The sequence below is a fragment of the Montipora capricornis genome, chromosome 2 (assembly GCF_036669925.1).
Source record: "Montipora capricornis isolate CH-2021 chromosome 2, ASM3666992v2, whole genome shotgun sequence".
NCBI classification, from domain to species: domain Eukaryota; kingdom Metazoa; phylum Cnidaria; class Anthozoa; order Scleractinia; family Acroporidae; genus Montipora; species Montipora capricornis.
In genome coordinates this window covers 40,813,150-40,838,149 of record NC_090884.1, presented here as the reverse complement: position 1 = coordinate 40,838,149, position 25,000 = coordinate 40,813,150, and the positions used below count along the sequence as shown (strand labels likewise).

Below are 25,000 nucleotides of genomic sequence, written 5' to 3'. Positions count from 1 at the left end.
CATTCTTTGGAGTTATCATTTTCTGCTTTTTCCGTCAATCCATCTGTATTCAGAAAATTTGTTTCTATATCAAACCAGTTGAGAAAGGTAAATTAATCTCGAATTACAATTTGTGGTTAATTTAACTTTACCAAATTTTCGTATTTCACCTCCCCAGCACCAACGCAGGAAATCAGTCATCATTCATCTAAATTTCGAACAGCCTACAGAACAGCTTATCCAAGATAGCTTCATCTCAAAGGACTTCGCGACATTCGCAACTCGTTTTAAACGTAAAGTTTCTCGAAAGTCATTAAAACTCTCAAAAGGAAGTTAAACACACTTATTGCAACATTCTGTGTCTTGAAACGCCTTAGTTTTTATCATATAGTACCATCCTCCCCGTCCGCCCGATGACACCCCGCCCGCCACACCCTCCCCCCCACCCCCCCCCCCCCCAAAAAAAAAATAATAATGGGGAAAAAACCACAAACATAGGTGTAGTTGTAGTCAACTGGGCGATACCCTTGCCAGCGCTAACCAAGGATATTTGTTTATCGTTTCATTACACGTTTTATGCAACGAAATAAAATAAATAAATTATGAAAACAGTTATTCATTTAAGTGTTTCAAAAACGTGTTACTATAAATTTCTGTAACAATTCCTTGCTTAGATGATTTAAATTTCTGGTTCATTTATGAGTGACATTTACCATGATTATTATGTTTTACAAACTCGAATGTTGCCTACATATGTTAATTAAGATGCTAGTTGTAGCATAGTGATGGTTACTCCACTAATTATCCAAGTCTCCTCACCTTGCTTTTTTCAATAATTTCCGCAGCTTTTCGCGTTGCGTCTGTTTGGTATTGGATAAACTGTTTAAAGGTTAAAAACTGGATTATTTTCGAATCACCATTTAGGTTATTTTTACATACAGTTTATTTCCCATGACACCAATCTTTTTAAAGATTTTTAATGAGTTAAAACTCATTCACTCATTGTTTAGTACATATTCTTTATTGTCAACATACTGTTAAGTGCTTTGCATAAATTTCAGTACTCTTAAAATGGATAACATCCTTCTTAAATGTTTCATTCTCATAACAAGGTCGTAATCAAATAAACTATTATCAGGCCAAGTAAGTCAAAGGAAATCGCAGAGGTAGATTAAGTAATAAAGATTAATTTGGTTTCATGGGTAACCTGGTTTTGCTAGCAAACTCCTATTACTGTGTGGAAGCAATGCGAAACGACTGGCTGCTCATTCAAATATTCCAAGAATTAACCCATGCTTGAGCCATTAGAAGAACATTTATAAAAGATTTCAAAATACCGATACTGAAAGGTGAATTCCTGGATTAATACAACACATAGCTAGTATTGTATGAAAGGATCTTTAGGTTTGCTACCTTCTGTAGCAGTCGTTTAAATGAAATTGTCTAGGTCACATGTAATGTGCTTGAATGGTATTGTGGCTACCAACGCGGAGGGTCATGTGATTAGTGCGTTTTGACTGAGGACGGAGTCGTTTTTTGTGTGTGTACGTTCAAAGTAGCCGCTATAGCTCGGCGAGTTTTGTTTTTTTCGTCGACGTTTTGCCTATTTGTACCTTTGTAATCGTCGCGTTACCTTTCTGTTGGAAAACCGTCAAAGTGGAGTGTCAGATTGTCACAGTAGAATAAAGTTGTTGTGTTTAAAGTTGTCCAGTGTCCATTGTTTACTCGCCCGCCATTGAATCGGTCATGGTTTGGTGGTGACTAGTATCTAGATTAAACCCTAACATTGTGGGGTTCCCTAATGATTGACCAATTCTGATGAAGAATTTAACACCTTTTTATCTGACCAACCAACTAACTAGCCCCTCCCTGCTTTCATCCTTCCTCTACATGCATTCATAAACTCAGATCACGGAAGGGGTGTGGTTTAAAAGAAATATGAAGGCTTTCCTGCCTTAGACTCGACTCAGATATGTCCCAAAATGCACCTATTTAGATGCACACCAATTTTGATAAGTGGCACAAAGTGTTCCCTTTTTCAATATCACACAGCTGCATTCACCCTAACGTAAAGGAGATGCCAAGCTAATAACAATTACCTTGTTAAAGGAGAACTGAAGGCCAAAATCAGCAATTTTTTCAACATTTTTTTTGGAAAGCCTAACATAAGTGAAGTTAAGTTTGTGGATCTACTTCTTCTCGTTTCCTATTTTTGCGAGAAAATTTCGTTCAAAGTTGGGCTTTTCCCCTTTTTTCGGCCTTTTCAGTACGGGCTCAAAAACTAAATCAGCATTCTGTGACGTATGATTTTCGTAATATCAAGAGAAACAAGGATAATTTCTTTGTTGTTTTGCTGAATGGTGTTCAGCCGTTTCAGTTTGAACACACTGCTTCTAGATGGGGCGCTCTCGCATGTCTTCCCCATATCATACGTCATAAGCCGCAAAAGTGACCGCTAACTCCTCCATTCTGAGCCGCAATGCTGATGGCCCAAAATCGGAATAAAAACATTTCTTTTCGGTGGAAAAACGACGGATATGCCAGAAAAAAAGTTGAAAACATTATTGAGTACGGTCTAAAGTGTAAATAAAATGCTTATTTTTTTGCCTTCAGTTCCCCTTTAATGAAAGTATTTAGAAAATGCTTAGAGTAATCTAATTTCTTTTTTCAATTTTGTGTTTTCCCGTACTGTATCTTATATCTTGTATCTTGATGTACTATTTTGTAAATAGTGCAAAATAATGACAAAAATCTGAAATCTAAAATCTGCAATATAAATGGGACACTTGGTGTTGGACATCAAATTTAGGAATGCATCTAATTTCATTGTATTTCTGGACACAGTGAATGAATGCATGAAATAATGAAAAAAGAATGCATGACTAAAAGAGAAAAGAATAAGCAATAATTTTTATTTTGCCAAAAACAAAAACATACCAACGATTTCATCTTTGAGAGTTCTTGTTGTTGGAGGTCGTTAAGCTCATTCATGTCAGCATAACGTGTGCTTTCCTAAACCACCAAAATGTTTTAATTTTAGTTTCTGTTTTATAATTTATTGTTTTAAAATACCCTATTGTAAAAATAAATTCAAAACAGTCCATCAGTGTGCAAGACAAAGACCTCAGTCACTGATTTTCATTTCAAGGGCCAAATTTGTATCATACAGAAAGCAAACTTTAAACAAATCTGGTATTATGCAAAGAACATTATTTTAAGACTTTATAAAAAGGTTTGAGTTTAAAATGATGTTGGGTTTAAAACTCTGTTGTATTTTTCCTATGATGATCATGACTTTCATACAAATGCATTCAGCTGCCAAGTTATTTCAAGTCATATAGATTTTAAAAAGTTGCAGTAAATTCCCGAGACTAAGAATGCAACTCCCAAGTTTTATCTGATTAATTCAACCCCATTAAACTACTGGTAATTTGATTTAAATTCTTACCAATGTTAGTGCCTTCAGCTTACTATCAAGCTCCTAAAAACCATTAATTCACAACATTTAGAAATGTCTGTTAACATTCTAAAAACTGAACTTTCAAACTAAATTTTAATAACTTTAAATGTACTTTTAGCTCCATCACTTGCCTTACAGTGCAGTAATTTAACTGCCATTAATCTATTTTTTGATCGTGTATTTACTCATATTTTTTTCTTGGACTCCGCTATTAATACATAATTATTACTGGTTAATTTTTATATTCATGATCAATCTTTACATTTTTACCGGTTATGGAATATCTTTAATCATCTTTTTACAGAGTTTTCCTCCATTTTTGGTTCTGAAATTATACTAATAATTATTTCTAAAAACTCCTTTCATATCATTGTGCATTATGAGTATGATAATTCCGTCCAATAATGAGAGCTTTTGCAATAATGTATCAGTATTTATTACACTAAAATAGTAATTCCTATCTGTTTAAGACTAACGTCTACAGATCCTGTATCCTATAGAACTATTTATCTGGGACGTCACAGTGGTCAGCTAATTAACTCTTTTTTCTGATAATTACCTACTTCACACTCACTCACAGGGAAGGGACCTGGGAGGTCATTGATCATCTCATTGAAAGTCATAGGAGTTTGCTAGAAACCTTTTTTGTGCTAAGGAGTGTGGGTAGCTGGGAGAGGGCAGAAGGGAGTAAAAACCTAGTGAAGGGCAAATCTGAGGGAGAGGGGGAAAAGCAGGTTTTCTACATTTCTGCAAGTGCCAGTGGCTGCAAAAATAATTTTGATTGGCTACAGCAAAATAAACATTACTTACAGGTGTAAGCTATGAATTTTTATATCACATACACTACATTTCAATAGCAAATTCCTGCACAAAGTAAGCCAGATTTAAAAAAAGCACACTCATTTTTATTAGAAAAACACACTGAAAAATGACATAATCCAATTACGGGCAAGCTGCAAGGGAACAGAAAAACCTAGGCCCTTACCACAGATCTTTCTGTCCCCTCAACCCTAGAAGCTTAACCTCTCAATTTCACCTCACATTGCTTCTTCTTCCTCAGTCCCATGAAAAAGTATACTATGCAGGCTTGTTAGGATAATTAAAATCAACTGTTTCATTCAATACCTGATTTTTTTCATTGAGTTTCTTCTCAAAGTCACTGTTCATACTTCTGATCCTTGAACTGTGTTCTGAAATCAAATCAGTAATTAAAAGCATATTACTAGTCTACAGACATTACTCTTTCACCAAACCCTATCAGAGAATCCACTGAAAACTGGAGGACTTAATAAAAAAAATCACAACGAAGCGACAGAACAGAACAACAACAACTGTTAAGAATCCCAACTGGCCGGAGGCAAACCAGTGAGCTATTTACAAGTGCACAGCAGCTGGGAAGTTGAACCAGGGACTATCAGGATTAAACGTAATAAGTAAACCTCAATAAAAACAGAAAATTAATGCATTTACATAGTGGCACGACTGCGTCCAAATAATAAAACGTGTTGAGCACATGCACTTCATTCACTGTTATTATTGGTTATAGTTTAGGATTTATATTACACCACACACATCACAAAGTCTCACGGTAGTTTACAATTATTATTCTTTCTCTAAAAAAGGAAATCGGACGTATCTGAGAAGGAAATCTCCGTAAAAGTTTGCATTTTGCAAAGTAATCAGTTTTTGCAATATTACTCATTTTATTTTGTTGTCCAGTGTAGTTGCTACTTCTTTCTCAAGATCTACACTATAAGCAGCAAGGGGGTAGAATACCCTGGTCATAAGTAGTTGTTTGTAACATGGATACAGATTTTCATTCAGCCAGTTTTAAATCTGTTTATTAGATTACTTGTATTTTAAACTCCTGACAATAATTACTGCTTTTCCGGGGGAAGATATGATTTCCTCCATAATAATCCAATCTTTAGTCAAGCAAATAATATTACACATTCTTTAGTTTCGTGCCTTTGTGTAGATGCTCTCTCACTGTCAATTGGGATGTCCCAGAAAATCTTGGCTTGGCTGCATATTTTTTACACCATGGAAGTGCTACGATTCTTCAAAGTTTTATGTGTCCAATAAACCATGATACAAGCTGGATTGTAGCATTGTATCATGCCTAGCATTGTGTAGCTTCATTGTGCCAATTTGGGGCAGCCACAGAAAACACGCTATACTCTCTCATGGTCTTTAGAACAGATTCAGCAAGACATGTCTGCTTCTAGTTGTTGATTCAACTTTTGTGCCCCATGGGTGCTTGTTTTGAGAAGTTCCACACTACAACATAGGTATCTATATGACAATGCAATATCTAGCAGACATGTTTCCATTGTCTGAGGATGTCATATTAATTTAAATGATTGATGTCACACATGTATCTCAGGGTCCTTCTGACGTTGGCTAACAAATTTCTTAATCCATGGCTACATGTAACATACTTTTCACTTAATGTCCACTTATTATTGCCTGGTTCATGATAACTTTTATTGTCCATGGTTCTTTGCTACTATCACAAGTTTCATTTTCCCTGCATTTAAAGTTAAAAAATGTTGCTGATTCTGTAAACCAAATTTACTGTGGTTATCTTTGATTCATAATCAAACATACCTTCCTTCTGTTTCTCCAAAGCACTTTCAAGTGACTCTTTAATGCGTGTCTGCTCTCTCAAGAGACTTGCCATCTCTTTGACCAAATTATTGATTCATCAATAACAAGTAATTAAAACATGTAAACATAACAGCTATGAATAGTGATTACGGTATGTTAATGTTGTTAACTAAAAGAACAAGAATTGGTAACTTTATTCCACAAGAAAAGTGATAGATGACCATTGCAGAGTGAAGCACTAAAATTCAGTAACGGGTGGGCTACATGTACATTGTACTTACAACTAAGGTTAAACGTGAAGACACTCTATGAAAGGCATGGTGCCTTAGGCACATGCAAATGATTTGATTGCAACAAAAAAGCCCCTTATGGCAATGTGTCCGTAATGTCATAAAAATGTTATCTGCCATTCTTTTTTTAATCCTGAGTCCCTTTTTCTCGTGCTAAAAATATCTTTTAGGGCTTCCATCCCTACGTTACTGTTTGTTGATGATCACCATCTTGGACAATTATAATCAGTCATACTTGAATTAATTCGAAGAAAAGAAGTGCATTGAGCAACCCCTTTTATAGTGCATCTTCGTGTTTATAACTAGACCTCACAAATCGATTCTTAGACCGATTTCATTATGCGTCTTCTGCCCTTAATCAAATGCAACTAATAGTCTTAGGTTTGAATCCTGCCTAGGACTCCAGATATGTCCAGAAATACCCCTAATTATATGCATGCAGATTTCAATAAGCCTCGCAGAATACAGGCAATCATTCTCACAAAGTATCCCTCCAATGCTGTTCATCAAGTAAGGATAAACAATATAACGCTAACCTTTACCCTTCCCTTACCTTATTGTTGGAAGTAGGTAGGAAATGCTTAGACTTAAAGGGACAATCTAGGAGCCTTAATGTTTGATGTCAAAATTGGGTGTGCTGCTCTAATTAGGTGCATTCCTGGACATAAATGCTTGAAGGGCAATGCTTAAAATGTCACCATTGGAATCTATTGGAAGCAGCATGTCTATTCTGGGAGTTGGGGGTAGGGAGTGAGGGGTGATTAGGTCTTGGTTAGGGTTAATAACCCTAACCCTAACCCTAACCGTACCCGTCCGCTCTGAAGCTTATTTCAATGGAAGCCAACCATTCACAGTTTGACACTCCTCCCTCTGTCAGTGGTCCATTCTAAAGGACATTTTTTGTCTCATGGAACGAGGCAACAGTGGCTGCTTGTGACTGTGCGACATGGCAAAGGAGAGTGTCTGGCCCTATAACCACTTTGGGTTATGGTCAAAATTGAATTGAAAAGTCAGCTTATTGCAACACAGCATAGGGTATTATCAAGGTAGCATTAAGAAACTGCGTAGACCTCTTTTTCTAAAGCTTTGTGTGCTCCTGCCAATAAATTACAACACTAATACCTCCTCCAAATCAGTTTGAACTACAATCTTTATGTTCGTTTACTCATCTAGTGCCCTTGTAACTACAACAGTTTATCAAACAGATGGCTCTATTTCCCTTATTTTGGTACCAATGCAATTTGAAAACCAAACATTTACCTGCTATCTTGGCCTCCAGTCTATAAACTTGGTCACTTTTATTTGAAAGGAGACTAAGGATTTCCTCCTTAGACATCCTACTATTGACCTTAGAAAAGATAAAAAGAAACCATTAAGACTTAGATGGAAAAAATTAGAATCCATGATTAACAACTATGAACTTAAGTTCTCACTGTTTATTTGAAAAATAATGATCAATATTAATGTATAAACTAACACAATTTCAATGTCGGGCGGAGAGATAACAATATAACAATATTATTATAAAGGACTGTCACAGCAAATGCAGCTTTTCTAAATTTCTTGGAAAAAATTACAAGTGTTTTTTTGTTGTAAGATGGAAACCAAAGTTGCATGTACCTACAGATCACAACGAATTCTGTAAATCAAGTACTATAAATTATGATTAGTACAATGTAAGATTGAACCCTATTTGTTATATTAACTCCCAACTCAAAAACATTTTCTGATTGGAAAAGAATGGGTCACATACCCTGGGTTAAAACTCACTAACTCACTAGGGGAACAACAAATTATTGAACTTTTGACTTGCACGTGATCAGGTTGAGCAACTTGAAACCACGGCAAATTTGTGTGCTAGCCCTGGGTCTCGGGGAAACAAAAGTCGCTGTTTTCCTTAATGCCAGTCATTAAGTACTCAATGACTTAAAGAAACAAGATGACTGACAAAGAAGCAACTTGTCACCAGGTCTACAGGGTTTTCATTAAGACGTTAAGAAGCAGGAGAATGGTAATTGAAACAAGAGAATTGTCTGAAAGAGCAAAGCTCTCTTGTGACCATAATGGCTACTAAGAGAAGCCACAGAATTCCACATAGTGGCTTGAGAAGTCTCTGACCCCGACGCCTAAAGAACTCTCTGGATGTACAACCGTCCGATAGACAACTAGACGCTGAATTGGCAATTTGAACTAAATATAATGCTAACGAATGACAACATTGCTGCCATGAAATTATGATATCAACAAGGACAGAGCAAAAATGGTTAGGAAACAGCAGCATGAGGTATTCTGAAATGGAGACAAGCAACATGGGAACCCCCCCCCCCTCCCCCCCTACCCCCTCCACTCCAGTACTGGCCTTTTTCTTGAATTTGGTATGTTCTTCAACATTGTTTGCATAACTTGAACTCCTGTTTACATTTCTATGGCACACGTAAACTAGGCTTTTGTCTTTGATGCCAATTATGTGGTTTCTAAATTGTACACGTCGGTGCTCGTGTTGGAACACAGCTAACTAACATACAGTTTTTAGACTGTCAGGGACTTTTGTCTGATCCATGGAGCTTGGAGTTTAAGTACATAAGAAAGTGGTGGTACTACTTGTGAATATACATGTAAAAACATCACCAAGGAAAACTATTTTCTCAATGTCACGTAAACTACATCTGAGAGACGCTGAAAGTTCAAAGAGTCAATTACAGTATGCACCTGGATAGAATATATTGATTTATTCGTTAAAAAGAAAAGGCTTGAGGGCATGCATGCATTTAAAGCAGAACTTAACTTGTACAGTCCTTCTGGTTGACTATTTGATGGCATCTTTGGTTGAAATCCCTTCCTTCTCCCAAAAAACCCCAAATTCGTTTTAAGTTAAAGTAAATTTAAAGGCAACAAATAAGATTTTTCTCGGCACCCATCTCTATTTATTATTAATTACTTTGCTTTCACTTTTAAATCATATTTACAATACTTAGAGTCCTTGTCGTTGAAAAAAAAGCTTTTTTAATAGCTAAGATTGACTACTACTCATTCGTAGTTATCACGCTGACAGGATAATCTCATTAGAGGTGATAAAAGGTGATAATAAGTTGACTACGTGGAGGATAAATATTGAAGTCAATATCTTGATACAAAATAGGCCATCTGGATGACAATACAATTATGCCTTCGAAAAGTTTGGATCAGTTTGGTTTCACTGCTGTTTAATCTTTTGTTCAATTCATCGAGATTTTCAGCCACAGCACTGATTCACGGTGTAGTCAAGGTCACAACGAAACAATGCGTGATATTAAAAAATTATGAGGAAGAGAATCGAACCAGCGATCGCTTCATCTACCACTTACCGTAACATTCGAGGGTTCCACTGGCGTTCCAACAGGAGTAGCAGATGATCTGCTCGTAAATGAAGTACGCCTTGAGACATTGTACCCAGATGACGCAACGCTACTTTCACTTAGAATAGATTCTCTTGATTCGTACAAGCTACTGGCATTACTAAGCCTCCGTCTCTCCCATTTGTTCTCCGTCCATCCATTGACCTTCGCTCGCCGTACACTCGGACTAGAAGATGAAGAGCGGCTCGAATCAGCGGTCAGTTCTTCCTCAGCGATCTTCTGTTTAAGTTTGGCAAACATCTAAGGTGAATTGTGCAACAAAGATCCCATGATTCGACTCTTTCGCCCCTCTGTTATTGATTTCTTTCTATTTCCGCTTTTCTGACCGGTCTTTTGTTTACGCACGCTCTTGAAGTTGGTGCTGGCTCTAAAAACTGCTGGCGCAAACTTAACCGGAAATGTTACTTTTCTTTCTCATTTTGGTCACTCTGAAGATAAGAACACGGAAGAGTAATTGCAGAAAATACCCCTGCCACCATTGTTAGTATTTGTCGGCGTTCTTAAAAAAACTGCTTTCAAAGTTCATTTTACATTTGACGACGTCAAAGCATGCAGTTAAGGCATATTTGACAAGTGATTGACAGCAGAACTCTGCATTCGCTTTGCCAACAGGTTTCATATGAGCAACAAAAATGATGGCGCTAATGCTATGCCTGTGGATGACACTGGCGAACTATGCAGGTAAAGTTTTATGGAGTTATTTTGCACACTTCTCGTCCTTTTCCAATAACAGCTGACGTTCTCTAGGTAAGTGCAACGTAACTCTGAACTTCACAACATGTGCGTCGCAAAGCTGCAAGTGGTTGAAAGAATATCGACAGGAACTTCTATTCAACAGTGTTTTTGTTGTCCAGGAACATTGTTAGAACTGTACCATTATTGAATGAATGCAGTTCTGTACGTTGGCGAACGGTGTGATTATATTGATTATTTCAGATCATTAATATTCACCCAGTAAATGTTGAAAATAGAGCGTCTTGTGCACACTCGCTCTTCCATTCAAAAGATAACTGAAGGTCGTTCCAAAAACAATGGCTTTTTTGTCATTCTTCACGTGGACACTTCTCTTCCACTGAACGTTATTCACTTCAAAAAACACCATGAGGTAAATGTTACTCTGTTACAAATTTGCCTAAAGTTGTGCGCGCAAAACTAACTCAAAAAAGTCCCGTTTTGTCTGTTTTGTTTTAGTGACTCAAAATCTGCGTTCTCAAGAAGATCAAAGAGCAATTAAATCTATAGAATTTGAAGTATATGGTAACCGCTCCTTCAAAGAGGCCATAGAATTCCCTGTTTACGTGAAAGAAAGCAGCGTAACGTTTATTCAAATCAAAGGTATGAATAAATTGTGCTCTAAACACAATGTAAACAAGTCATTGGTAGCACGTGAATTTTATAGAATGTACTGTGACTGAGCTTCGAATAAACGAACATTGTAAAGCAAATGTTATTCACGTATAAAATGCGTTTTAGATACGATCAGTAAATAGTGCTAAAAGGTTTTGTAATTGATTCGCTTCTTCGTTGGCAGCCTAATACCATTTCGAGGTCAACTAGATCAGAATGTCCATCTTGGATCATAGTACAGTACAAGTAAAATCACAACGGTGAAGAATTGTAATTAGTATTTTTGCACACAAACCGAATAACGAATCTTAAATCACATTGAGGAAGCCATTTTGTTGATCGTAGGTTAAACGTTATTTCAGTCACAACGCGCTATTACTTATTTGGCTAAGGTGGGATGGCCGGACGAAACACGATCAGTCAATGAACATTTTCTCATATGACTTCCACAGTGCGTGGATGCACAGCGCGTGGATCTCGCAGGGCCGTACCTCGCGCGTGTTTCCAATGTGCCGATTAACACTAATCCATGATTAAGTACCAACCCAGGTTTGAGTTTTGCCCGTCAAAAATAAGCTAGTGTAATTCTATGCTGAAGGAGAGCAAAAATTTATGTCAAAACTGAAGACTGAAAGAACAACTAGGCACACGACGGCGACGGCAAATCCGTGGGAAGCCTGGGGCGAGACCCGCGTGGCAAGTTGCAAATTCTTTTGCAAAAGCTAACGAGCTATTGATAGTCAGTAATGAAGGAACAACTGATGATGAAGAATTCGTCCTCTTATGAGAGCAAAACATTTCAAAGAACTTTGCCTTGCTTCCGGGTTCCTATACTGAGCAAAACTAGAAAAACTCTCCGTGCTTACGGAACCCGCGCCCGCACTGCGCGCGGCAGTCAAAACTTTGCTCTCCTGTCAATCATTTGCCCTTTCACAGGAAAAGGTGCATTTCTGTGCGTAACTAACGTTGTTCTCGATCCACCATGTCGAAAGGACGCCACCAAATGTCTTTTCTCGCGAAGTTGACGCAAATAAATACGTATTCAATACAGTTTTAACGTCTTCTTACACTTAATTGATTCGAAAATACCAGACTGAATTCGCCTTAAAATAGATTTTAAAAAGCACAAATAACAGCCAAAGCACCACGGATGACGTTCGAATCGGCAACCCAGTTTTGGCGGTCAAGGTTTGTGGACAAAAAAGTTGCCACAAAATCTTTTAAATGGTTTTCTGGTCCTTTAGCTGCGAACCTATATTGACGTGACGTCGGATAGCACAGTTTTTCCCGCCCGTTGAATTTTGACTGGTCAATTTAAATTTCAGTCGTCGCTCTCGCCGTATCCGGCATAATACAAGGCAGAATTGCGAGTCAAGAAGGATGATCTGTGTTCTCTTTCTGAGGCACTCTAAATCCCTGACACGACTCACTGCCAGCAGCGAAACGTGTGTAATGGAATGGGTGGTTTGTGCGTGCCACTGAAGACATTTAGTCAGGGAGCAAGTGTACTCCCGTAGGAAGTTAGTGCTTAAAGCGAGCCACTGGTCTAGATAGGTTGAGGGGACCTTAGTGAACATGAAAAATGTTGTCGGCAACTTTGCGACCCGCACCGACACGATTCACGGGGGATTAAAACGCGTCTCATACAATATTAGCATGGAAACGAGGCTACATCTTAAATCGTCTCTATTCCCTCTTATATGTCAATATTCCATCACCAAATTGTAAGAATAGCTTTACTCTAACATTACACACACTTTTGGCTGGAAATTGTGATCACGTGACCTAAAGCATGAAAACGAGTCTAAATCGAAAATGTGCCCTTTTTACGTATCTTGTTTCAAAATATCACTACCAAAGTAAGTTATAATGACGAAAAAACACGCACATCAAAGACTGAAACCTTCTACCACTTTATCACGTGATTAAAGACATGAAAACGAGGCTATATCTTTAAACTACCTTTTTCTCCGTAATGCAAATTAATGTCATTCACATGTATGATAACAGATCATTTCAAGAGACAAGAATAGCAACCATCTACAATCTTAAAACTGTGATTAGTCGTACATTAAAAGTGTGATAAAGACATAATTCACAACATTAATCGTCTTCATCATCATCACTTGCACTATCATAGCTATTGTCACTTTCATCATTGTCAACAATATATTCATCACTATTATCTTCCTGCAAAGCATTTTCAAGGGGCTCGTCATCATCAGAGCATGCACAAGCCCAGACTTTCGACACTGGCACTAATTTGTTGAATGAAATACAAGATGCCGAGTTCCACCGACTCAAAAGAGTCAACGAGTCCGAAAGAGTAACCATCAAGAGTACACGTGATTTTGCAATCCAGCAGTCAGAGGGTAGTATTGATGTTAGTGACCAGGAAATGAAAACTCTATTTGAGGCTGCGAAATTCCTTAGAAGATCCATCAGTCAGTGCAAAAACTGGGTCTTTAATGGATCATTTCAAGATTTAAACAGCAACCATCTACCACAGGAGCTTTACTCATTTTGTAGATGGCTGATAAGTGGGCCTAGTACTGACATCAACGCCAGTAACAAGTCAAACGAAATCCACAAGCGAGCAATGAGCTTGGCACAAACTGCCGTAAGTATGTTCCTGACTGACAGACAAAAAAGCAACACCAAGTCTAAGGTAATCAAATCTTCTAGGGACATGCCTCAACAACTGGCTGCTGGCTTGGCTCTACGACAATCTATCAGAAGCAAAGAGATCGTAAATATGCTTCATGGTTTTGGAATGAGTGTTGAGTACAACAGGTTCCTTAGAATCGAAGCCCAAATAGAACAAAGTGTTCTTGAGCGCATGAATCAACATGGCGGAATGTACCTCCCCGAGAACTTTGTGAAAAATAGACATGTATTTTTTGCAATCGACGACGTTGATTTTGCAGAGGATAATGATGGAAAACACACACTTCACGGCACCGCAATGGCTATCTACCAGAAGACGGATCCTAGAGACACAACTCCACAGATAAGGTTAGTTAACAAGCCTTTTAAAATATCATAGATATTGGTTGATCATTTTTACATTTTTTGGTACTATTTTCAGCTCCTTAATATCTCATTGATATAATTTCTGTTTTACCGCCGTCCCATCATGATTTACGGCGAAATAACAAATGAATTCTTTTGAGCACCCCAAAGCGTTTCACAAAAATTACCATGGGGGATCGATCCTTCATGGCGGAAGTACCACGGCTTTGGAAGATTCTCCCCGTAGGCTTTAGACCTGCCCGCACAAAAAGTAATTTTAAACAGAAACTTAAGCCATTTTTATTCAGCAAGGCATTCTGTTAGTACAGTTAGCTTATATTTAGATTTTTATATAGTTTTTCTGCAAATTACTTTTCTTCTAACCAGTTGTAAAGTGGTGAAGTTTTCGTTTTTGATTCCATAGTGATTGTAGAAAGGATCTTATTTTTGTATTTTTTGTAATGTTTGTAATGCGCATTTGATTATTTTTATAGAAAATGTGTAATATAAATGTTATCATTATTTTGTCTCGCTGTTAGATTGGATAGTCAACCAAGTCAAGGTCGCACATTATGCAACCTTCCCGGATCAATTCCTGAGCTAATGGAATGCCAAGAACCTCCCAAAACACCCAAGAATCCAGTATACCCCAACTTCAGGCTGTATGATAAAGATGAGTTACCTATCGTTGTTAGATGAAAAGAGTTTGCATGGATGCTAGGGCGCAGCTTATCGAGCCTCTCGCATCAGGAAACACAAGAACCTGAGGAGTTATGTAATGCAACGCAAGTTCCTGTTTGGTCTGCATATAATTCCCTTATATATGACCCTCTGGATACCACAAGAACTGCAACTCCACCCCACATTGCCTCCCCGGCACATGAATGGAGTACGTTACTAACAGTGTTAAAGTTGATTTTGCAGAGGATACTCAGGAAAAGGAAAATTGGCATGCTGGAAAGTCTTCAACAGAGCTGATAAAGATGTAATTACTGCTCTCGCAAGCCTTGGAACAACAGAGCACCCAGATGAAGATACCATAAAGGGAGTTGAGAAGTTTGTCTGCCATCTATACCAGCCAAATACAAGCATGAATGAGCTAAGGTGGTCGTTATTTAAGAAGAAACATTATCAGACCATGGTATGGAACAACGACAAGGTTCCAAAACCGAATATCCCATCACCAGAAAACTATGGTTGGAAGAAAGACGAGTGATGACGACAACTCCACCAGCTCCAGAGGCAATTATTGAGATGGTGAAATGTGGCTGTGTGATGCTCAACAAATCGGTGCCAAAAGTCTGGGCTAACCTGCACTGAACTTGCGGCGCATGCCCTGTGCTCTGCAGCAAGATGATAGTGATGAATATATTGATGACAATGATGAAAGTGACAATAGCTATGATAGTGCAAGTGATGGTGATGAAGACGATCAATGTTGTGAATTATGTCTTTATCACACTTTTAATGGGTGACTGATCACAGTTTTAAGATTGTAGAGTGTGTAGAAGTCTAGATGGTTGCTATTCTTGTCTCTTGAAATGATCTGTTATGACAAATGTGAATGACATTAATTTGCATTACGGAGAAAAAGGTAGTTTAAAGATATAGCCTCGTTTTCATGTGTTTAATCACGTGATAAAGTGGTAGAAGGTTTCAGTCTTTGTGCGAAAGTCTATGAAATGTTTTTTCGTCATTATAACTTACTTTGGTTGTGATATTTTGAAACAAGATACGAAAAATGGGCACATTTTGGATTTAGACTCGTTTTCATGCTTGTGATCACAATTTCCAGCTAAAAGTGTGTGTAATGCTAGAGTAAAGCTATTCTTACAATTTGGTGATGAAATATTGACATATAAGAGGGAATAAAGACGATTTAAGATGTAGCCTCGTTTCCATGCTAATATTGTATGAGATGTGTTTTAATCCCCCGTGAATCGTGCCGGTGCGGGTCACAAAGTTGCCGACAACATTTTTCATGTTCACTAAGGTCCCCTCAACATATCTAGACCAGTGGCTCGCTTTAAGCATTAATTTCCCACGGGACTTAATTTTACGACACTTGCTCCCTGACTAATTCTCGAGCAATGTCGACACAGCAACACGATTCCACGCTTCGCCAAACCTTTCCCAGTGCTTTCCATGATAACAAAAAAAATTATCAATGGACACCCGAAACTGAAGATACTTCTTTAATGAAAATGTTCTAAATCGAAGGAAAAAACGGAAAACTTTGAAATGAACTAACGCGTTGTCCACACAACGCGAAAACAGTGAAAATGGGGTTGTCGAGATGATGACGATGGGAGATTCAGTTTCTGCGCATAACCAGACGAGAAAATAAACTTCCGGTAAGCCGACCTCGTGTCTTTCGCCTTGGCTCTCCCGTCTTTAAATTTTCATGTTAGTTTTAATTTCTCTTCCATAATGATATGGTCTCGTCCTGACGGTACCACCCTTTTCAACCGAAACCGGTTTTTGTTAAGTTTTTGTTACAGTTTTCCAACCGACTTCCGTTAAATTATTGCGTACGCCCCTCACTCATACAGTGGATTATTTCAATGCTCTCCAACGAAAGCACTCGTGGGTGCGGCCTTACGAGTCATTTTGGTGTGTATTTTTACAAGTTGTGCTGTACTTTGACGAGCCCGCTAGGATTGTTTAAGTATAATTACATAGGTTATTATTTGAAAAATATGCATTTTTTTTAAAACTGTTACCTCGACAAAACGGCTGGCGGCCATTTTGTAAAAAAAAAAAAAACGCTTAGGTGATTATCGCGTAATAATCAGGCCTTATCAGCGCAGAGCATTTTCTATAATCAACTGTGTAATTATACCAATTATAATTATGCGAAAGTGTACAATAGACTTACATTGGACCAATACTTTGGTTCGGAATCCCGAGAGATGAGAAGGCGGCACAAATATTCAATTTGCGTTGTTTTTTCATGTTCTGCGAAAAGGTTTTGGATCTTTATTATTTTGTCTTCTTCACTCTTTGATTTGTTTTCCGTAGCCACCAAGGAAATGGAAGTCACCATTCCAAAAGACTGTCATGTCAATGCGTACAAACATCCTTCACTGGGATATCCACTGATTAATGAATAGTAAGTGGATTTAATACAAGACATAGAAAACATAAACGTTACCTTTACCATCCCAACGGCTCTCAGCTTTTGATCAACTGAAGGCTTGGTTTTTTTTTTAAATCGATTGAATGTTCGCTTTTGAGCGGTCATGTGACCTATGACGATTTGAGTTTACCGAGAATTAATCGATGACAAATATACCTCCACAAGTCGTACACAGGAAAAGCGCATTGCTCTCACCAAAGTCTCCGTAGAATCCAGTGGCACTTATAGTACTTATAGTACTTGTAGTCTTACAGGGCCGAAAATGTGGCTAATTAACTTTTAGTTTTTTGATCGACTCACAGGATCTTGGTTTCCTAGACATTAACGTATATCACACGAAACGAATAGTGCTTTTCTGGCGTTCTCATCAGAAGTATACTTTCCATTGGCCGAAGAGAAACAAATTAGCTTGCTGTAGTTTTAATCTTTTCGGTAATTTAGCTCAGTTTTTACCCGTTACAGTTGCTTATTCAGACTCGGTGTGGTTTAACTGAAAGAATGGTAGGTACTATTTACCTCGCTGCCCCGTTCTCGACAATTCCGTGAGTGATTCTGTGTTAATCACGCTAGACACGCTAGACTACACATACACTCATTTTTAAGTACCTCTCTTATACGAATACTGGGGCTTGGAGAAACCAAAATTTTAACTTCTTACTATGAGTCAGAGAAAACCCTTTTTATTTTACCTTTTTTATGAGTAGCATAAAGAAAGGTAAAATAAATGTAAAACTGTTCCGATCATTCGGTGACATTTTAACAGTCATCAACTATCGAGATTTTCGGGAATGTCCTTCTTGTTCTGCACTTTTCAGGACAACCGCTGTAAAAACCACATCGCTTATTCAAAGAGCAATAGCACGGACATATATGCTTATGCATTAAGAACGGTGCCTACTACTGTTATTGCGCATACGTTATGCACATCTCCAGATACTCGGGTTTCCTATCGGCAGTGCTTACTAATGCAGGGATATTTTTGCGCGGCTTAAAACTACGTGGAAACCGGAGATAAGCGCCTGCCTCAGTGATGGGCGTTCCTAGGCTCGTAACAGAGACTTTACCTTTAAAACTACGCGGGCAAAACCGAACTCGGCAAGCGCTATTGGTATCCAAAAAGAAAATTGGGGTAACCATGCATTTTTCAGAGATACTTGAGCTTCAATTTGGAAAGGAACGCCGTACATTGCTTTGTATGTTAAATCTTATTAAAATATTGTTAATTAACTATGTTTGAAAATGCGAGGCTACCCCCAATTTTCTTTTTGGATACCAAGAGCTCCTGCTGAGTTGATCCAACGTATGGTTGCTTGCTTAGAAACTTCGTTATTTTTAGCATCTAATGAAAAACACTATAACTGTAAACTTGTCCTTATATTTCTCAGCTGTACGATTCGCGGGAACGGCGTCATCCCTTTGCCAGCACTTGACAAGGCCATGCGATTTGCCTTCGTAATTCGACAATTCTTTGGCATGTCCAACCAATTCCTGTTTCTGCACTGCGGGATAATCACGTGTCAAGCAAATGAAACAAACAGCACCCTCCCCTCCTCTGCCTTTCGCTGCAGCAAATGGGGAGAAGCGCCGGACATTAACGCAGAAAAATGCCCGAATAAAAAAGAGGAGAACATGGCGATTGGACCATTTCTTGTTTGGCCTGAGTGGTTTAGACGTGACCTAAAGACTAATCGAGGAGCGCCAAATGGTATGAGCACTTAGCCACCTAAAGACAATTTTCGTCTCAATCTTGACCATTATTTGTGCGTCCATGAAACACTTTCCTTTTTCCTTTGTAATTTCAATGTTTCATTCTATGTTAGGACGGTGCCTACTAATTCAAAGTTGTTTTTACGCGGTTTACGGAATATGCGGGAAAAGCAGATCTTAACAAGTGTTATTGAAATCTAAAAAGAAAATTGGGGGTAACCACGCATTTTTCAAAGATAATTAATCAACAATATTTGTAAAAAGTTTTAAAATACAAAGCAATGTACGTATGGCGTTTTTTTCCAAATTGAAGCTCAATTATCTCTGAAAAATGCGTGGTTACCCCCAAATTTCTTTTTGGATACCAAGATCACTTGCTAAGTTCTGCTTTCTCCGCATGGTTTTGAACCGCGCAAAAATATCCCTCTATTAATAAGCACTACTGAGCAATAGGAAATCCGAGTATCTCGAGATACGCGGAACCTATGCGCAATAACAATAGTAGGCACCGTCCTTATAAGCATCTTGAAACTCATGAAATACCAAAAATTGAGTGAATAGCCAGCTGAATGATGGACAATGTTGAAAGCTAAGGTCGTTACACACAAGAGCACATACTTGCTAACATAATTGACGCCTAGTTGAGTAGAAATTGCCGAAAACAGATTAAATCCTTTTCAGAAGTGTACAAAATGAAACCAATACCATTCCAAATAAATCACTTAAGATTTCTTTTTTTGAAGGTGGACAGAGAAGAGTCGATTTTATATTTTCACCAATGTTTTAGGACTGAAATCAAATGTCAAAAAATTCCGAAACACCTGATTGCTTTTTTTATCTTTGTTGTTTAGAAACAGCATTCTGTTATTCTGCTCCCGATAGAGGAATATAGTGAAGGTGTCGAGGGAGAGCAGGGTGGATTCATTCAGTTTAAGAGCTCTTCAGATCAATTTCTGGATTGGGCGTTATAATTCCACACAGAATTCACATCTTTGGTTTTAAGGTCACCTTCGCCGGCAAAAACCCAACTTAATTTTTTTTTCTTTCAAAAAATCCACAAGCAAAACTTGCTAAGCAGTCACCTGATAAGAATGCAATGGGCTATATCTTGTAGCGCTCTGATAAAACTTTCTTCCCGGTCGTTCTATTTTAGCAACTCGAGCCAAGGACATGACAACTGTGAATAATACCCACCAAGTGCAAATTAGAATATTTAATAGCAGCGCCTACAGACACGAGTACAAAGAAATCCCTGTAAATGTGGTGTCTTACAGAAAGGTATTCGTGGAGCTTAAAGGTAAGAAATTATATAAACTGTAAAGCCACGGTGATGGTGAACCCAGTTTATTTAAATGTCCGTCACCCTTCAAGCATTCGAATCAAATTCCATAATTATTTTTTTTGTACGAATGAGAAAAATAATTTCACAGCAGACAAGAGAACCAAAATCCAGCTCACCTACAGAGAAGATTCTGGGAATCGAATCTGGTTCAGGGATGAGGTGCAATTTTTTTAAAAATTAAATCCTGCTCCTTGTTAAGACGACACATACAGAGTGGATCTTAAAAGTTTCTAAGCTCTGTATCTTATTCCTGGCTGTAGGTAATCGCTTAATCGGTTCAAGTCCCTCTCGATTTAGTACAGAAAGGCCCCGTTGAAAATGAATTTTGTAACACATTTTTTTCCGCGGTTCAAAAATAGTAGATGGACGTTAAAGGTTGGTTCCATTGAATGATTTTGCAGCGACCAGGTACAAGCTAGTGGTGTTTCCCAGTGAATGTTATGTGAGCCTGTCTAAAAGCTACAATCCAGTTCATTCATCGGTGAGGCATGACTTAATAAATGAAAAGTAAGTGTGTTTTATAATGATCTCTATAAACCCTTAAAGAAAACCTCCACTCCGACTAATGAATAATTTTAAACCCCAACAAAATAATGTTTGCAATCAAATTTGTTCAACAATTTCTTCCAAAAAATGTTTGTATCGAAAAAAAAAAGAATTTCAAAATTACTTATTTCCAGGGAGCATTCCGAATAATTATGACGTATTACGCTTACCCTTATTGTTTTCACACAAAGAGAATTTGTTTTGAAATAATAGGGCAACCATTACACGTCACAATTATTCAAGATGGCGGAGCCCCGGAAATTTGAAAACCCCAAAACAAGCGTTTTTGAAATTAATATATTTAAGCTACAAACGCTTTCATCAGAAAAAGTTAGAACAATTTTGATTTTTAACATTATTTTCTGTGGTTTAAGGTTATTTTCTTGTTTTAGTGGAGGTTCCCTTTTACCCTGCGAGCAGAGTCTCTTTCGATCTTCCTAGATAAGTCGGGAAGAGGAAAGAAGACTCTGCGAGCCGGCTAAACATTTCGTGTTGAGCATGCGTTAAAAATTCAAACGTATTCGGGAGTCAGTCACACGTGACTAGTAACCACAAAACCAAAACAAACAGTAGGGATATTTTCGAACAACTCTCACCAAGGAATCATTTCCTTCGAAACTCAAGATAGTTCAAGTTTTTAAATTGCCATTTCAACTTTTACTGGAAAAATTAATAGGTTTCTCAATTCTGGCAAACTAGTTCCTGTAACCGACATTCGGAGGAAATACTCATGGGAATTTCGACACTTAAAAATTTGTCACGCTTTTGTAAATTTAAAAAATATTGGTGACGCGTGGGGATTGATCATGCGCACAATTTAAAAAAACACAGGTTTGACAAGTCGAAACTGGACGGACTCATCCAATTCTTTGGATGAGCGGCAAATCAAAGAAAGTCGAGGCGGCTCGCAGAGTCTTCTTTCCTCTTCCCGACTTATCTAGGAAGATAGAAAGAGACTCTGCTCGCAGGGTAGTTCCCTTTCAGTAAAACATTGAAAGTGCCAGACTTGAGAAGAACGAGTCATGACAATGGTTTTTCACATCTTCACACATACATCTATAGAAAGGACAGTGATCCGGAACCTTTATGCGTTATTTTTGTTAATCTTTTGTTTCATGAGCACCAGATATCCATCGTGATATTTACTGATGCACTTGCCCCATTTACAGTACTTAAATGAATTGTTAGTTTATCTGGTCATCTATCCTATGATTCAGCGATCTGAGATTCGAGCTGCCGGAAAAACCACTTTAACCCTTGAAATGAATATTCTAACGCTAGTCCTCTTTAAACTTAAAGCTGTGAGTGGCAACGAGACGTTTACTTTCAACCAACACACAACAAGGCCCTTCGTTTTCGCTTCGTTATAAAGCAGTTCGTTGGTGTGACGGGACAACGCCTTTACTTGCACTGCAATGTAACCACGTGTCAAAGAGACGACCCACCGGAGCCGACTGTGTTCAATTGTTTCACTCACGGGGAGTACTGCCCTGACAGTAAACAAGAACTTATAACTAAAGGTCCCTTCGTGGTGTGGCCTGTCGGAACCAAACAGGAACGGGACAAGTTGAAAAGACAAACCAGTAAGCGAACAATTTCATCAATTTCATTTCTTAGTGCGGCTATTTCACTTATGTTGGAAAAAATAGCTTCGTTTCTTTAAACTGGGAAATTTTTCCGCGATTGCTTATGATGACAAGAAAAACAAAAATTAAAACTAATTCCCATGCACAAACAACCCTACTGTAGTTTGCGTTATGAAACTTATCCAAAATTTGCGGCGAAAGATCGACATCCGACTGACCAATTTTTATACACGCACACCTACAAATAAGAGCAATGGCAGTGACATATTGATATCCTCGCAAACTGGAGTCTTTCAATCCGTACTCCATGGCCTCTTGTCACTAGTGTTCTGAGGAGTCGGCGTCGGGACTGAAGTCTTAGCATAAACATAAGCAACACATCCAAACTCAGTTGCGTTTTAACCATTAGTGTACTTTTTGCTTTAGTAAAATGCACTAATAACGTAAAAACCAGCATCAAATAACGACCACGCGCGATGTCAACATCAAAAGAGCTTTACGCCATCTTAAATATTTCGAGGGTATGATTTCACTTCTTTCACGTTGAGCAACATGGGCGAACTATCCGAGACCTTGATTGGTACGAAGGGTTTAGACGTTCGCGCTCGGTTGAAATTGGCATCTGTTCATATGGAAATTTTAGCCAGGCTTCCGAAATGAAAAGTGTATGACGAATATTTTTCATCAGTTAAACCAATAATATTGCTTTGATTTGTGGTGTTTCCATTGGCGCATCTGTCGAAGAGACTTACTCGCCCTATTAACGACTGCGACTGTGGACAAAGCGCAGTCGCCCTTGCGTTCTAATCTTATGCCTTTTTATTTGATTCATAGACAAGAGAGCAAGGTTCTTCATTCCAACTGGTATGCAGTCATTCCCAGGACAGGGAGAGAAACACACCTTGTATGCACACACTAACAAAGGTTGGTAGGTACACATTGGCAGAAATTATCTTCTTTTCGGTGGGAGCTGTTTTTCGATATTTTTTTCTTGAAAACCAAGGAAAACATTAAACAAAAAAAGTGCTTTTCTCACATTTACACTATTGTTAAAAATATTGCAAATTCTTAGACTTAATGCGGAAACCCTTCGTGCTGGATGTCAAAATTGAGCGTACATCAAATTACTTGCAATTCATAAGTTCTATCCAACGCAAGACAAAAAGCGTTTAGTTCAAGATGACTAAACATCTCGGTAAAAATTATTGTCTTCAGCTTGTTGGAATTCAGTTAAAATACACAAATAATGAGTTGAGTATTTATTTTTTTTCTCTCACAAGCTGTAATTTGAGGGTTGGCATCGCGCCGATAACCACCCTATAATCTTCACCACTGTGTTGGTAGCCAAAACAAAAGTAGTCGAGACTATTTTTCGAACGACTTTTCGCTCGTGGGCTGCCTTCAAAACTAAATGAATATCTTTAGATTATAGTACGACTACGACTCTTAGGTTTCCGCTCTGAGAACACGCACGAGTTCAGTTCTGAAGCTCCTAATCGTCACCTTACTCCAATCGAAATTGTTACCAAGAGTAGACTGACACTTCAGTAATCGCACATGCGTCACATTCCTCTCCACAGCTCTGGCGGCAGTAGGTTTCCTTCCCCTCGGTATGCTAATAATCGCGATGATTGTTGTGTGCTACCACATTACTAAGATGAAGAGAGAGGCTCAGAGGCTAGAGGCGCTGAGCAAGGAATCTGATCCTGGAACCCGATCCTGGAACCCAAACTGAAGAAGCATAAGCAAAAAACAGACGATGAAGGCCGATCATTTGTAAATGGAGTCGAATCGAGGTGGACCCCAGCAAACCTTTCAAAGCTGAATGCTGAAAAAAAAAGTTGCGTTCGGCTTAAATAGAATTTTCTTCGCAGCGCAGAATGCTGTTTGCCTAATGTGTAGATTATGTTCAGAAGATAAAATGACAGGCCATGGGTCTAGCGCTTTAACGGAATGATTGATAAGCGAAATGATTAATAGTGAAATTATTTATGCTGGGAAACGGTCAGTTTCAACATGTATTGATGCAGAGCCACTTTCGTTCTGCGACGGCAAATTGCTACTAAGCACACATTTTAGTATGATTGGTTTGCATTAATTACCATTATTCACGCATCAAGCTGCGAAAATCACGTCGGGATTATGTCCTGGTCTTTCCAGAAGCCTGATACTTCGAAAATGTAAAAAATTTAGTAACAAGTATGCGGTGATCCCATTGATTTAGACAATAAAAGTGGAGTTTTGCTCGACAAAACTACTTTGAAATACATGAGAGTTGGAGATCATCGCAGTTGAACATCACCTTAACTGGAGTAGTTTCGAAGAAAGCCTGAAACAAAAAAATCCAGACTTGAACGGGGCTCGAACCCATGACCGTGCGATTGCTTGTTCGGTTGTGTTCTGGGCTTCTGGCTGTTGCCGTTGTTGTTGTTTTAAAGGGAACCTCCATTTCAACAAAAAAAACAACTTTGAATCACAGGAAATAACTGTTACAGTCAAGTCAATCTAAAATATTTTCAAAGGAAGGGTTTGTATCCGAAAGAAATAAGTTTTAGAATCGCCTATTTTTGTTTTTCAATTTTTGCGG

The 25,000-nt window shown here is 38.2% G+C and overlaps 2 protein-coding genes across 11 annotated transcripts in view; one reads left to right on the top strand and one right to left on the bottom strand.

Moving 5' to 3' along the window:
* The window catches only part of LOC138021606 (golgin subfamily A member 1-like), a 30,957-nt gene extending 20,900 nt beyond the window's left edge, over positions 1–10,057 (bottom strand). For 2 of the 10 annotated variants that reach the window (XM_068868515.1, XM_068868540.1), the window contains exons 1-7: positions 9,684–10,050; positions 7,600–7,687; positions 6,050–6,124; positions 4,565–4,629; positions 3,428–3,460; positions 2,917–2,991; positions 799–858 (exon numbers count right to left, since the gene is read on the bottom strand). In XM_068868515.1, the coding sequence (XP_068724616.1) occupies positions 799–858; positions 2,917–2,991; positions 3,428–3,460; positions 4,565–4,629; positions 6,050–6,124; positions 7,600–7,687; positions 9,684–9,974 (687 nt within the window). In that variant the 5' untranslated portion in view covers positions 9,975–10,050. Of the gene's footprint in view, positions 1–798; positions 859–2,916; positions 2,992–3,427; positions 3,461–4,564; positions 4,630–6,049; positions 6,125–7,599; positions 7,688–9,683 lie in introns of all 10 variants that reach the window. The other 8 variants (XM_068868522.1, XM_068868557.1, XM_068868579.1 and 5 more) reach the window with 6 other exon arrangements.
* A 104-nt stretch (positions 10,058–10,161) lies between these two features.
* LOC138037995 (uncharacterized) lies at positions 10,162–24,282 on the top strand. The gene is made up of 10 exons (XM_068883816.1): positions 10,162–10,214; positions 10,347–10,415; positions 10,926–11,069; positions 17,115–17,205; positions 18,618–18,937; positions 20,093–20,236; positions 20,683–20,788; positions 22,127–22,410; positions 23,248–23,337; positions 23,994–24,282. The coding sequence occupies exons 2-10, from the start codon at positions 10,367–10,369 to the stop codon at positions 24,146–24,148; spliced, it is 1,383 nt and encodes a 460-aa protein (XP_068739917.1). The 5' UTR covers positions 10,162–10,214; positions 10,347–10,366; the 3' UTR covers positions 24,149–24,282.
* Positions 24,283–25,000: the final 718 nt, after the last annotated feature.

What these genes read in the sequence shown, in the direction of transcription:
- LOC138037995 (XM_068883816.1), top strand. Translation starts at nt 10,367, where the DNA reads ATGATGGCGCTAATGCTATGCCTGTGGATGACACTGGCGAACTATGCA. An exon ending in CATGACTTAATAAATGAAAA is followed by an intron (nt 20,789 to 22,126) that starts GTAAGTGTGTTT and finishes TTAAACTTAAAG; the next exon opens with CTGTGAGTGGCAACGAGACG. An exon ending in GTATGCACACACTAACAAAG is followed by an intron (nt 23,338 to 23,993) that starts GTTGGTAGGTAC and finishes TCCTCTCCACAG; the next exon opens with CTCTGGCGGCAGTAGGTTTC.